Source organism: Cupressus sempervirens, chromosome 11, assembly GCF_028749045.1.
Source record: "Cupressus sempervirens isolate cs-2001-9-10 chromosome 11, ASM2874904v1, whole genome shotgun sequence".
In the NCBI taxonomy this organism is placed as follows: domain Eukaryota; kingdom Viridiplantae; phylum Streptophyta; class Pinopsida; order Cupressales; family Cupressaceae; genus Cupressus; species Cupressus sempervirens.
This window is the reverse complement of record NC_143128.1, coordinates 597,819,624-597,833,973: the sequence shown is the minus strand read 5'-3', so window position 1 is coordinate 597,833,973 and position 14,350 is coordinate 597,819,624. Positions and strand designations below refer to the sequence as shown.

At 34.3% G+C, this 14,350-nt stretch overlaps 1 protein-coding gene across 1 annotated transcript in view; it reads left to right on the top strand.

Moving 5' to 3' along the window:
• LOC149531094 (transcription factor RF2b-like) overlaps nucleotides 1-12,154 on the top strand; it is a 64,522-nt gene extending 52,368 nt beyond the window's left edge. Inside the window, exons 3-4 of the mRNA XM_089808947.1 lie at nucleotides 9,148-9,232; nucleotides 11,395-12,154. Of these exons, the coding sequence (XP_089665073.1) occupies nucleotides 9,148-9,232; nucleotides 11,395-11,606 (297 nt within the window). The 3' untranslated portion in view covers nucleotides 11,607-12,154. The remainder of the gene's footprint in view (nucleotides 1-9,147; nucleotides 9,233-11,394) is intronic.
• Nucleotides 12,155-14,350: the final 2,196 nt, after the last annotated feature.

Below are 14,350 nucleotides of genomic sequence, written 5' to 3'. Positions count from 1 at the left end.
TCACTCCTCATTTTGGAGAGAATGAATAATTTACAAGTTAATATCTAGGTCAACTCTAAAGGCTTTACAAGTGAAGAAATAAATTATCTTATTTGAATTAGGTGATTTATTCATGAAATTAAATTAATAAAGAAAGGGACATGACAAGATTCCTTTTCCATTTGCCTTATATATTGTCCTAGAAGGTGTACATATCATATTCTTTTTGACCCAAATATATATCTCCTCAACAAAGCATAGACACTTTTATCATAATGCCCAATTAGGACTAAACAATTGTCTGCCAACTCTACACTAATTTTTAAAACAATAATAAATTTAACTTGCATTTTTTATTCACACAGTTGCCCATCCCTTTCCACTATTTTATTCATTGAACAAGAGAGAAAAAAACTAATAAAATTATCCTCTCTACCCAATACTTCAGGATTTTAATTTTTTAATATTCTTAACTCCATTATAAATCACCATTCTATGATATTGCCTATCAAGTGACACCCTTGTTGCCCTCCTTGTTCAAGCATTTCACAAGGGGATTGTTTTCCATTTACTTTATAAATTGTTTGACAAGATTGGGATGGAGAGTTGAGAGTTGAGACATAGATTTGTTTAGACTAAGCATATTTTCTCTCATTTCTTGAAATAAATTGTCTCTTGCTTGATCTTTAATCTTTAATCATATTATTTTTTACGTTCATTTGGTGGTTGTCTCCATATTCCTTCATTTGGCATGATAATGTTGGAATGCCCTTAAAGTGGCAGATTTTACGTGATTGGTAGAAGAGGTTCAAACTTATACCATGCATTCAAAAATATTGTGCTTATATTTGATTGAGTAATACTACTTTATTTGAGATAAGTTCTTAAAAAGGTAGTTTTCCTTCCAGACTGTTTGTTTTGTTGTGGATCATGAACTTAACATGGGTTCTGTAACAGGGCAGCTGACTAACTCTTTTTGTTTATCCATCTGTGTGGTTCAACAATCATGGTGGTTGTTTGGGCTTGCCATTGATTTTCCTTTATAATTTCTTCATTGGATGTGTTTCATTCTATAATGATTTAGTGTGTATATGTTAATGGATTTTTTTCATTATCTTCTCCATCAAAGTAGTTGTGGCAAACAAATTGTATGTACTTATTCTCCTGCAACCTTTAATGATGTGGTGACAAATTGGAACAAAATTTTTACTAATTATAATGCAGACATTTGTTAGGCCTAGTTGTGTTGTACACCCCCTAAGAATAGTGTTGGATATTATTGCAATGTTGGGGTACTAGTTAGACAATAATATTCTAAGGTCGTATGCATAAATAGTTTTGTAAGGACCTAAAAGCTAAATTTTAACATTTGGCATGAGGTGTAAAAGCATTGAAATGCGAGTTATAAGTTGACCATGTCATTTCAAAAGCGGCACTTAAATTTGGGAAGCTGAAAGTTCACAATTACTAGTTTTGTTGGAGTCAAGTTTTATTTTCTCAAGTTTGTTTTAAAAGCATGATATTCTTGGTAGGTGGCTTTTGCATTGATCCCATACTATTTTGCTCATGTTTGAAAAAAGTGGAAGCTTTGCCCTACTTTATTTTGTTTTTTCTAGGAGGATAGATGAAGTGTGGTTTTGCTGCTTTTTTCTTTGAATTAGGGAGAGTTTGATGCTACATCAGATGTGCAGATGAGATTATTACTGTTGGAAATGTAATGACAAGCAAGTGACTGAGAGTGGGGGAGGGGGGGGAGGCGCTGGAGGGTTAATCAAGAACCAATAAAACTTTTCAGACATAGATTACAGCTTTAGATTAATTAATCTACTACCATGCATGAACATAAAGTAATAAAGAAATCAACACCATAACACTTTGATACAAGATATGGTAACCCAGAAACCCTCCAAGTAGAAGGTAAAACTAGGGTGGGGATGACACCCACAAGCTTCACTACAGCAATAATTAAGTTGGCCTGTTAGGGCTTACAATTGATCACTTTTGGTGATCTACTCAGTTAGGAGTATGAAGGATTGCTAGGTCCACCTTGCAAAAGGATTTTACAATACAATGAAGTATCTGCTCTGTTAAGAGACTTAGCATAAGATTGTTAGCTCCACCTGGTTAGAGAATTTGACTGATGCACCTATAAGGATTAATTAGCAAGATGATCTATTCAATGCAAATTGATTTGCTGAATAAGATCCTTTGAATAATCTGATCACTTGACTGTGATGGATGAGTCTCTCCTTTTCTCTTTATACTGCCTTGTAGCCTAATTACATATTCTGCTTCATATTCCCCTTGTCTACAAAATAAACATATATCTTCTTCTCTTACAATGTTACACTCCTTCCTTCCTTAGAGAAATGAATTTGTCTTTCTTATATATCCTTCAAACAATAACTCTATATCAAGTCGGCTCCCACAGTATATATCTTCATGAAAACCAAATGTACCTTTAGGTCGGCTCAAATATTGATGCTCGGGCAATACAGTGCTTTTGATCTTCTACTCTCACTCGGGCAATACAGAGAGTTCGGGTGATACTGAACCTTGGTTAGCACTAGATACTTGGGTAACACTGTGGAGCCCGGGTGATATAGCTAGCTCGGTTTACACATAGAGCTCGGTTAACTCTATGAACTCGGTTCACACACGAAGTTTGTTTCCCACTAATATTTACTGATCAGCTCGGTTTATATTGAGCTACACTGCAATTTGTTCCTTGATGGAAAGCTCTATTGCAGTATTAACTGACCTTCCTGGATAGCTAAGTGGTTTGTCACTAATTGACAATATGTCTAGCCATAGGGTCAACAATTACAGTGCTCTCAGGGGACGCATCTCCTGCCCTAGTATCCCCATCTCCATCCTTGAAATATTTTGGGGACTCGTGGATTTGGGGACTTGGGGTTCCGTTGCCCAAGATGGCTTCTTATACTAGCAATGACTCAAATTTAGGTTCAGTTTTGACACAGACCTCCCAGTTGCATCTGCTGATTAGGGGCTGCCATATATATTTTTATGTTTTTGTCATTTCATAGTTGAATCTGGGAGCCTTTGTCATTTTGTTATAATAATTTTTATATAATATGTGATGAAAGCATTTTAATTTTGTTAATCTGTTTATCGGTCCTAATGAGAAATCTCAATTCAAGTCTAATGTTATGTATTAAGCTTCTTGAATGTCTATGAGGAATGCTTTCTTAATGTTATGATATGAATACTTGAAATTTTATCTATATTCTTTAAAATTTCCCTACTTCTAATAGCTACCCCCTGCCATCCCCTAAAAGATGGCCCAAAAATAGCCTCATACCGGAAACACATCCCACCATCCCTATTTGATTCTGGAGTAATACAATTGGAGAATTTTAATTATTGCTCAGTTTTCTCTCATAAAGGTTTCCTAGTATATATGTTGTGTCAACTCTCTTATTCTTATTATCTTGTCATTTCCATATAATTTTCAGACTGATATAAGTTATACTACCTAAATTTCTAATTATAATTATAACAGTACCTAAGAACAGATTAAAGAGATGTTTATTTCTCTAATAAAAGATATTAACTATTATGATTGACATTTGGTATCAGACCCCGTGTTGGATTGATTCTTTAGGAAGGAGCATCTCTTTTTAGAGTGAGTGCTGCGGTTGGAGTGGAGGCCTTTTATTTTTGGTGCAGGTCTGATCTGAAAATCAGATTTAAGAGTTAGTTAATCAAGAGTGGAGATTAAGAAGTTCATTGGCAAAACTTTGAGTTTAAACTTTAAAATATAAAAGCTTTTGTTGCAACTGTTTCACTCAGTTTTCTTCTTATGGGAGTGAATCAACATGGACGGGACAAGCTTGATACGAGGCAAGGAGTACTATCAGTTAGTGCCTTTTTGACCCTCTATCAACAAAATTTTCAGGTAAAAACTCTACAAAGCATTTGTTGGACAAGATTGGTAGTCGATATCAGACAAAGAGTGTGGTCAACAATTTTGTTTGTTAAGAAGAAACCAAATTCATTTAAAACAAATAATGTGGACTCTATTGATGATCATTCAAATTCATTTAATACATTTGTGTGTCAATTGACATTCATTCATGTAAAAATGGATGAGGAAGGTAAGAGTTTAACTTTGGTATCCAATTTTTTTGATAATTTCAATTAGTAGAACTTCTAAGCTAAAATGTGAAGAGGTTGTTGCAGCACTACTAAAGGAGGACATTAAAAGAATATTCCCGAATGATGCCTCTAATGATGATCTCTATGTGAGAGGGTGGTCTAAAGAAAGAGGGAGTATGAAAAAGGTCAGATATAGCTTAAGTGGTTGAATAAATCTTAAGGTAAAGTGTTGGAAGTGTGGGAAATTGGCACATTTCAGAAAAGAATGTAATTTTAAGAAAATCACTAAAGTTAATGCATTCAATGATAATGATAGTTCTTTGTATCCATCATCCTCCAATGAAGAAGTGAACTGTGAGGTGTTTCACGGCATCTACAAGTATTCATGCATGTGGTAATGTTCATTTATTGGATTCTTGTGCATCTTTTCATACAACTCCTATAAATAGTGTTTGCTAAGTATGAATGCTTTTATGGAGGTACTTGGTAAACTCTTCTCACAATATAGTTGGCTAGGTAAAGTCGAGGTTCAAAGATACTAGAGTTAAGAATCTTTGTGGAGTTATGGATGCTTTTGGGTTGATTCAAAATCTGATATATATGGTAAGATGACTGATGCAGGTGTACACGTGATCTTTGAAAAATATAGTTGCAAAATGACTAGATCAGCTATTGAGTTGGCTGAGGCATAGCTGAGGAAATCTACCACGAGAGATTGGACGGACTGGATGCTAGTTCTGTGATTGGTGGTTGTGATGGTCAGAAGGTATCTATTGGGAATATATTTGTTGGTTGCAAACGAATAATAAAGTTCCAGACTTGAGGGTGTTGGAAAGTGAACCATGCTGCCATGAGAAGCATTCTGTTTGCAGTGACATGCTTGTTTATGTATGTCAGTTTTAGACATAGGCCTTAGTTGGGAAGAAGAATTTTCAAGCTATTCGAGGTTTTATATACAGACAAGATGAACTATGAGCTGTGTTGTAAAATTTATGCTTTATTTTTCTGCTTTTGCAACATGTACAAGGGGGAGAATGCTTAGGTGCACCATACACCTTGCGAATCCCAAGGATAATATTGTATATCACTGTAACATTGGGATACTAGTTAGACATATTAAAAATCTAATTTTGTGTGTAAATGCCCCCTTTGAGGACCCCTTACATTTTTCATGCCACTTGACATGGGCTGTAACAGTATTAGAATGAGAAAATAAGTTGACAAAGTCATCTCAAAAGTGGTGACACAATTTGGTCATAGAAAGCAAGGAACTTGGTGTACATTGTGTTCTCTTGTGTAGAACCTAGGTTCAAGGGGGGTCCTTTAGCAAAATGGAACAAAATTTTGCTTGATGGAGAAGTCGGAGCTATGATGGATGAAGTGGTTGAAGTATGATGGCTTCGGTGATTTAACACCATTTGTACTACCAACAAAGGAACCTAAGTTTGTGAGTGACAAGTATTTGGTGAGCATTATAGTTGACGACTTTGATGTGGATGATCATGACATAGAAGGGTAGGCAGTAGATTTATGATTTTCATTTTTTGTTTGCATGCCAGCCTATCAAACTATCAGCATTTTTTAATTTCAATATGTAATCTAATATTAAATATATAATGTGAACTTCAACTCTGACTTTGATACAAAGACTTTTGTTGTTTGTATGTTTAAATTTCAAACTTTAAAGCTAATGTTAAATTTTATTGTTGTACTTGTTTTGAAAGTTCTATTAGCATGAATTCAGAGAGTATTCCTTTGGGGGAGTTTGTTAGCATGTTTGGAGAAATGATTGAGTGCTATCTGTTGCATTAATGACTTGGTTTGTCATTGATGTCAACATATATGCTTTCTAGTTAGAACAATTAGAGTTACAGTGAGAGTTTTGGTCGGCACGGTCAGCAGTTGCATTGTTATGTTCTACAAGGTCAGAATTCTGTTTTTGGATATGCTTTACAATGTATCTATGTTCGCAGAAAGTGATATGAAGGTTTGAGTGAGTTATGGCAGTTTTGTGGAAGACTGGTTGCAAGTCAATGTGTAGGGAACAAAGTACTGATAAATGAATTGTATCTCTTCAGCGAGGTTGAAACTTGTTCAACGGTCTTGGATTTCAGTTGAAGACATGTTTGTGGTGATATGTTTGAGGGAGCAGAATTTGGTGATCATTTTGTGGAGTACGCTGAAGGATAACATGTGGGATATTCCCTGGAAGACGACTTTTGACTATATTCTTTTGGAAGTTGTAATTGTTATGTAACATGTAATGTAATATCTTATCGAGTTCCTATATTGTATCTATGTTCGCAGAAAGTAATATGAAGGTTTTAGTGAGTTATGGCAGTTTTGTAAAAGACTGGTTGCAAGTCAATGTGCAGGGAACAAAGTACTGATAAATGAATTGTATCTCTTTGGCGAGGTTGAAGCTTGTTCAATGGGCTTGGATTTTGGTTGAGGACATGTTCGTGGTGATATGTTTGAGGTAGCCGAATCTGGCGATCATTTTGTGGAGTTAGCTGAAGGATGACATGTGGGATATTCGTTGGAAACCGACTTTTGACTATATTCTTTGGGAAGTTGTAATTGTTATGTAACATGTAATGTAATATCTTATCGAAGTCCTTTATTATTCATTGTACGTTGGGGAAGCCTAAAGGCCAACTCAATTAGTTGTTTAGGATTTGGTATAAAGGAAAGATGTTTTCCTTGGTTGTAATTGTCTCATTGGTGTATGCAAGCTTTGGGATGCAAATTTGATGGGATCAAAGTAGTGGATGATGTGCTGAGAACTTCAAAGGAATTGTATTGGCAAGAAAAGTTGGTGTATCCGTCAATTCACCCTTGGATATGTTACCTTGAGAATTGTTTAGTGAAGACAGTTCTGAAGCAATTTGAATAGTGGGTTCAGTTGACTTCCTATCAGCTCTTAATAGGGTTGAAGAAGCTCCTAACAAGGTTGGAATCTTCTAGCAGGGATTTAGAGTCTCTTAAAAGGGACTATATTTACTGATTGTATGTAATTGGCTCCTAATAGAGTCTCACCCTTTCACAAGGAACTTTTATATTAGTACATCTTGTGGGCATCATTCCCACCGGGGTTTTCCCTCTGATCAAGGGTTTCCCTAGTTAACAAATAGTGTGTCATTGTGCATGGTTATCATCTTATGGTTGTTGCATGTATTGGTTGTATGTTTTAGAATTGATAAAGTTTTTTTAAGTTGTTTAAGCACACAACTTATTCAACCCTGCCCCCTCAGTTGTGTTGGTAGACTTTGCTTTCTAACAAGTTCAATGTCATCATATTTTCTATAGATTATTAAATTAGAGTAAACAAATGTGGCGTCTCCAAAGACTCTGGTCTCTTGTTTTTCTGAAATAGACCTACCCATATTGACTTTGAAGTTTGTTTCACCTGCTACTTGGTTTGGATCTGGTTTACCTGTGGGTTTGGACGGGGTTTGAATCCAGACAGGCTAGTTCATCCTAGACGAACCCAAGCAGATCCAAGGCACACCTAGACAAACCAAGTGCGAACTAGGTACATTTCCACTAAGACAAAGAAACATTCTATAATTTAGTGCAGGAAACAATTATTAGAGGATTTGAATAAGATCTTCAACATCAACATATTTATTACATCAAATTAAATTAGCCCTCAAGTTTTCTTCTTGTGAAATTTTTATATCCAATTGTGGATGATGAACCATGTCTGATTAATTGCAAGCTGTCTATAGTGATAAATCAATATTATAAACATTAAACAATATCTTCAATAGGTGAAGGGAGTCGCAGGCTACTTTTTTAACATTTTTCAGTATGATATTAATTATGGACAAACAATCTCTTTGTTTGGTGGAAAAGTAATAAGCATTTGAAGACTTGGAAAGCGAGAGATCCCATTGGCATTGGTGCTATTTGTGAATCAACTAATGCCTTTGATGAAGAAGAAGAAGATTTGGATGATCCATTAAATGATTGAAACTTTGTATAAATTTCCAATTGTTGAAAGTCAAAACAACGATACTTGAACTCAATATTATTATTTTAATATTTTGATGTTGATATGATGCTATGATTACAAGTTTATGGATTTTTCTTTTTTAATGCTATGTAACATTTTAATCTTGATTCATGCTTCACGCACACACAGACATGTACTTTACATGTTTTTGTACTAAGGAACCCAAACCCCATTTCAAAAAGTTTGACATACCAGTAAACTGGTTTCAAATCTGAATTTGAACCCGAACCAGCAACTTAAGATTTTAGTACCAATCCCTCATACCAGTATTGTGGCAACCTTTAAGGTGCCATTTGTATATTTTGACATGTTAATTGATCACATTTGATCTTAATACACTTTGCACTACATTATTGGCAAATAAGCCTTTACTGTTCTTTCTTGTAGGAGGACATTTTGGTTTCGCAGGTTATCTCGGAGGTTCCGTAGCTCTAACATGCTATCAGAATTATTGATCAACTTTAATAGATTTTTTATCTTAATTTCTTGTTACTGATCAGTCACTAAGAAAGGGTGGTTAAGCAATTTCCTTCTGACAAGTCAGGGTAATCTGCAACAAACATGGCTGTCAAGTAGTCAAGATTAAAGTCAAGCTCCTATACTGCTTTCAGACTATACAAAAATGCAGAGAGTTTAGTGAAATTAATGGCAATATTTGTTCAACACAATTTGTTAACAGAATATTGTGTGAAAAATGATTGAATGCAAACAAATTGTTTCTGGTAGTTTAGTGCCTAGAAATTGTTAGAATATTTATGAAATCTTGTCACTTGATCAATTATCGGATTTTTCAAATTTACTTTAATTGCACAAACAATATATGATGTGGATTTTTCAATTTGCATCAGTTAGGTTCGGAAGTTTGATGGATCTGATTGTTGTTTTGTCTGTCTTCTCATGCTCACTTCCCATGGATAAGAAACTGACTGCACTACCTATTCATCTGCATACGTTTGGTTACTTCTGCATGTTGTAAGTCACACATGCTTTTCTTTTCTTTTTCCCATCTCTTTGTACTTTGTTTTGTGCAGAGAGATACAACTGGATTGACTGTGGAGAATAATGAACTGAAGGTGCATTTACAGGCTCTAGAAGAACAATCTCATATTCGTGATGGTAATATTCATAAAAACAATCTGAATTATGCTATTTCTGTTTAAAAAATTACTCAATGCATGATACTTCAATCAAAGTCAAAATGAAATATTTCTTTCTCCCAAGCCTTTGTCTCTTTTCTAGGTTTTATATATATATATATATATATATATATATATATATATATATATATCATATTGTGAAGTCTGTGTAAAGTTTAAATTACCAGTTATTTATGTGTATTGGTTTCCTTGTGAGTTGTGAGGCCTTGGAATACAAAATTTATTGGTCCTACGGTGATGGTGGGAAACTTGTGCATCAGTTTTTAAAACAAGAGGAATTTGGTTTCCTTCTTTGAATTTGTTTTCATTACTTGTTTGCATGCTCATGTAATTTTTCTCCTCATTATGTCATTCCAATGCCATTGCAATCTGAATATTAAATGTTTCCTCATTCCCATTTAAAGGTGTCTCACAAGGCATAAAGTATTCACCTTTAAATCACAAGATTGATGTCCAACTTTCTCTCCCAAATGAAATTCCTTCTAATTGTAGTTACAATGAAACTTTCCAGTTAGATGGTTGTAGTTGACGAATTATGGGCTTTCTACCCTTTCCGTTTCCATTTTGAAACATTCCTACCAGGTAGAAACATCGTCATCTTCTGGTATGTCCTTACTCCATGTTCTAACTTTTGTCGCAATGGGCTTCTTTTCCGATTCTTGTCTCCTGTAGCAGCATCCCTTCAATAATTTTCTCCTTTCATAATACAATTTATGTCTTGTTTCTTCTTGTCTGTTGGTCATCACCTAAAAAACCTTTATTATTGCTGCCTCCCTTCGATAATTTTCTCCTTTCATAATACAATTTATGTTTTGCTTCGACATCTTTATTGGTTCACTTTACTTTTATTATTGCTTTAAGGCAGCATAACTGTCAAAGTTGCACGAAGAGTTTTTAGCATTAGATTTTTCTATAATTGCTCCTTCACTGTTGGATGTTGCCAAAATTATCTCTGTTATTGTATAGGAAGCATAAGGTCAAAGTTGCAAGATTATTTGGCTTAATAGTGTTCTACAGTTGCTTCAATTCATTAAATGATTGTGGATATTAAGGACTGTTTGTCATCTAATACAATTCTGGACTTCGATTGAAGGGCCATTATCACTTAAAAACCTTTACCATTGCTGCCTTTTAGCATTAGATTTTTCTATAATTGCTCCTTCACTGTTGGATGTTGCCAAAATTATCTCTTATTGTATAGGAAGCATAAGGTCAAAGTTGCAAGATTATTTGGCTTAATATTGTTCTACATTTGCTCCAATTCATTAAATGATTGTGGATATTAAGGACTGTTTGTCATCTAATACAATTCTGGACTTCGATTGAAGGGCCATTATCACTTAAAAACCTTTACTATTGCTGCCTCCCTTCGATAATTTTCTCCTTTCATAATAGAATTCATGTCTTGTTTCTATGTCTTTGTTGGTTTTCACTTAAAGAACCTTTATTATTGCTATAAGGGAGCATAAGGTCAAAGTTGTATAAAGAGTTTTTAGCTTTAGATTTTTTCTATAATTGCTCCTTTGCTGTTGGGTGTTGTCCAAATTATCTTTGTTATTGTATAGAAAGCATAAGATCAAAGTTGCAAGATTTCTTGGCATAATATTTTTCTATATAACAATGACCATTATTGCTTAAAAACCTATATTATTGCTGCCTTCTTTCAATGATTTTCTCCTTCCATAATACAATTTATGTCTTGTTTATACTTTTTTGTTTGTTATCACTTAAGAAACCTTTATTATTGCTCTAAAGGTGCATAAGGTCAAAGTTGCATGAAGAGTTTTTAGCATTAGATTTTTCTATAAATGTTCCTTCACTGTTGGATGTTGCCAAAATTATCTTGTTATTGTATAGGAAGCATAATGTCAATGTTGCAAGAGTTTTTGGCATAATATTGTTCTATAATTGCTCCAATTCTTTAAATGATTCTGGATAATAAGGACCGTTTCTCCTCTAATCCAATTATGGACTTTGATTGAAGGTTGTTTATTATTCTCATGATGTTTCAACACCTGTGAGGTGGCAGAGGCAATTCCTGAATGATCCGCTTGTTCATAGTATATAATGGTTTAACTGGGCTACATTTGATTATAGAAATTGTCTCTCTTTTACTTGCAGCTTTGAATGATGCATTGAGGGAAGAAATTCAAAGGCTAAAATTTGCAATTGGTCAGACTTCCCCAAATAAAGGAGGTGCCCTGAATCAGTCTATCTTCTCTTCCCCTGCTCAACAAATCAGGCAACATCATTCCACCCTCAATAACCATACACTAATGGCACAACCCCACTTTCGGCGCCATTCAGAACTTTCTCAGTTTGAGAATAGGTAAGGACTTGATAGTAATAGACCGGGAAATAAGCATTTGAACTACAAAATCATCTAGGATGCCAACTTGTCAGCTTGGTATGTAGTGGTTGCCATAAATTGGATATGGGAGATAGTATCCATGACAACATGATGTTCCTATGGTTGTATTCTCTGTGGCATGCTTGCTTCAGCTTTATAAATTTGTATAAAAATAAAATAAATCAACTTCAACTTCATACCTTCAGGAAACGTAATGAATTCTAAAGATTGGCCCCGAATAAACAGGATTTATGGTGATCAGTACACCTCAATTTTCAATTTGCCTTCACCTTTCTGACCAGTCAGGAGCCCTAATTTGTCAGTCAAATTGGAGTTTTCTAAAAGTCCAATTTTTTTTTTTTTTTTTAAAACTCAGGAAATGCCCATACTACTTATTCGTTCATTTCCTTGTATTCTAAAAAGGAGTGCATATTTATCACTTGAAAGCACCTCGTAGCAGTATGTGGCATCGATCAGTAGTGATAACATTTTATTTGGATGATAATTTAAAGAACTCTAGTTTCAGGTGCTTGTGATTGATGTTCACATAAGATTTTGGTTGTTCGTTGTGTTTACATGCAACTTTAGTCTCTTGATGTACATTTTACCCTTTTAATCCTTTGGAATCTCTTTTTAGCAGTCAGTGGGAGAAAATATCCTTATTGCTTGAATAAATTACTACCTTTAAATTGAGATGCTTCATGTCTTTACTGGTAAAAGTTCAATGTCGAGATTTCTGTCTCTCCTGTAGGAAGAGATTATCAAACTCTTCAAATACTAATATCACAAATTTTTTACACGTGTGAAGTATTTTAAGTGCAGATTAACTAGTATGTGTGTACCTATGTATTTGGGTTTATAAAGAGTCAAAATGACAATGTTTAGGATCTTAATATATTGTGAAATATATGATTTTGATTCTTAGAGAAACGCTTCTATCACCTGGAGAACTAGCTCTTGCTTAAGATTTTTTGGCTCATATTATATTTGTTACATAGGGGAGAGGACCCAGTATTTGAACGCGTTCCAGTGGTTGTGATAGGAGTTGTTCATTTGATACCCACACTTACTGATTTAATACAAATATATAATATCTTAATATTGCACCAAATGTGACTTTAAAGTTGTTAATAGAATAATAACTAGCGTAATTGAATGAAATGTACCCTTAGTTATAAAAAGAAACCAATGATGTGATGCCACATGAGTTGTTCAAGTATGAGCATCCTTTTTGCACAAACATTGGTCTCACTTTTTATTTGAGCTGTTTTGGACAACTTGACAAAAAACATGTTGATGTGGATGATATTGACTTGAAACCTTAGTTATAGGCAAATGAATTGATAAGTAAGCTATTGTTAAAAATGGGATTTAAAAAAAAATTCCACAAGGTTTTGATAAGCACAAAGTTAGGGTGCTCAAGTAGTGGATTCTCTCCCCTAGACGTATTTTCCCTAACCAAAAAAGTCTTCCAGTTGAACTTTAGGCTCTTCCAATTATTCATGTATTTCTTCTCATAATAATGGTCATAAGGATGTCTATGTAATGTAGCTTTTTCGAAGCTCAAATTTAGGGTTTCTTGTCTTTTATTGTAAAGTTTGAAGAGAAAAATTTGAGATCTTGTTAGGTGGATGTCTAACAAACACTCTGATTAATCTTTCTTTTGAAACAATATTTTTTTTATAAACTAAACCCATATAATAGTACCCAACTACAAATGTAAAGTAAATACTCAAAATATAGTGGGATGGAATGGAATCATGCAACTAACGTTATAAAATTAGCATTGGGAGGATGTCACGATGATTAGGTATAGCCCACAACCTCCATTAGGCAACTCTACTGCATCTTCCACAAGGTCCCAACTTGTGAGACTAGTGTGCTGCCCATCCTTAGGGCCTTCTTGCAACTGCAAATCCTAACAAGAAGTAGAACTCGACAAATGAGCAATTATCAATTTAATAGGCTTTCCAAGTAAGAGGTGCCTAAGAAATTCAGATAGTAACCATACACTACGCTTAATATGAAATATTTTTATTAAGCATAATAGATAAATTCAACCAATCATTGTTATGTACTTGCATCTCTCAAATAATATGTGATAAAGGTGTATAGATTGGTGACTGAGAAATGTCTTACAATTCTTGTAAGATTTGCAATTCAGCCAGAATGTCCACAGTAATTCCCACTACCAATTAAACTAGACTTACTTTGAGCAAACCTTTGACAAATATTATTGCACTTGTAGACAAGGTTTACACAATGTAAAGAAGAAGCTTCTATAATTAATTTTGGTAAATAGGTTTTAGTAGAAAGTAGTAAAATGACCAATGAATCTTGGAAAGTTGATCTCTAGTTAATTACCTTGAGTTAAACATCATTCTTTCTTCCCAATATTAGAATTAAAATAAAGTGAGGTAAAAGCATTTCATTTTATAATGTGATGCTTTTAAGGACAACAGGGATAGTTTTGCTACTAGCTTGACAATGATTTATTGGGTATGTTTATTCCAGAGAGGGACTATTAAGACGCTGGGGGGCACTCATCACCAAATTGTACAAGAAAATGGCTAAATTATAGAAATGTGTGTGTGAAGCACTATGTCCCATACACTATCTTTAGCCTTGTGCACGTTAAAGATTATTTCGTTTTTTTGAGTCGCATGTTTTGTGGTGTATAGTGTCACATAAGATTTTGGTTTTTTGTTGTGTTTACATGCAACTTTA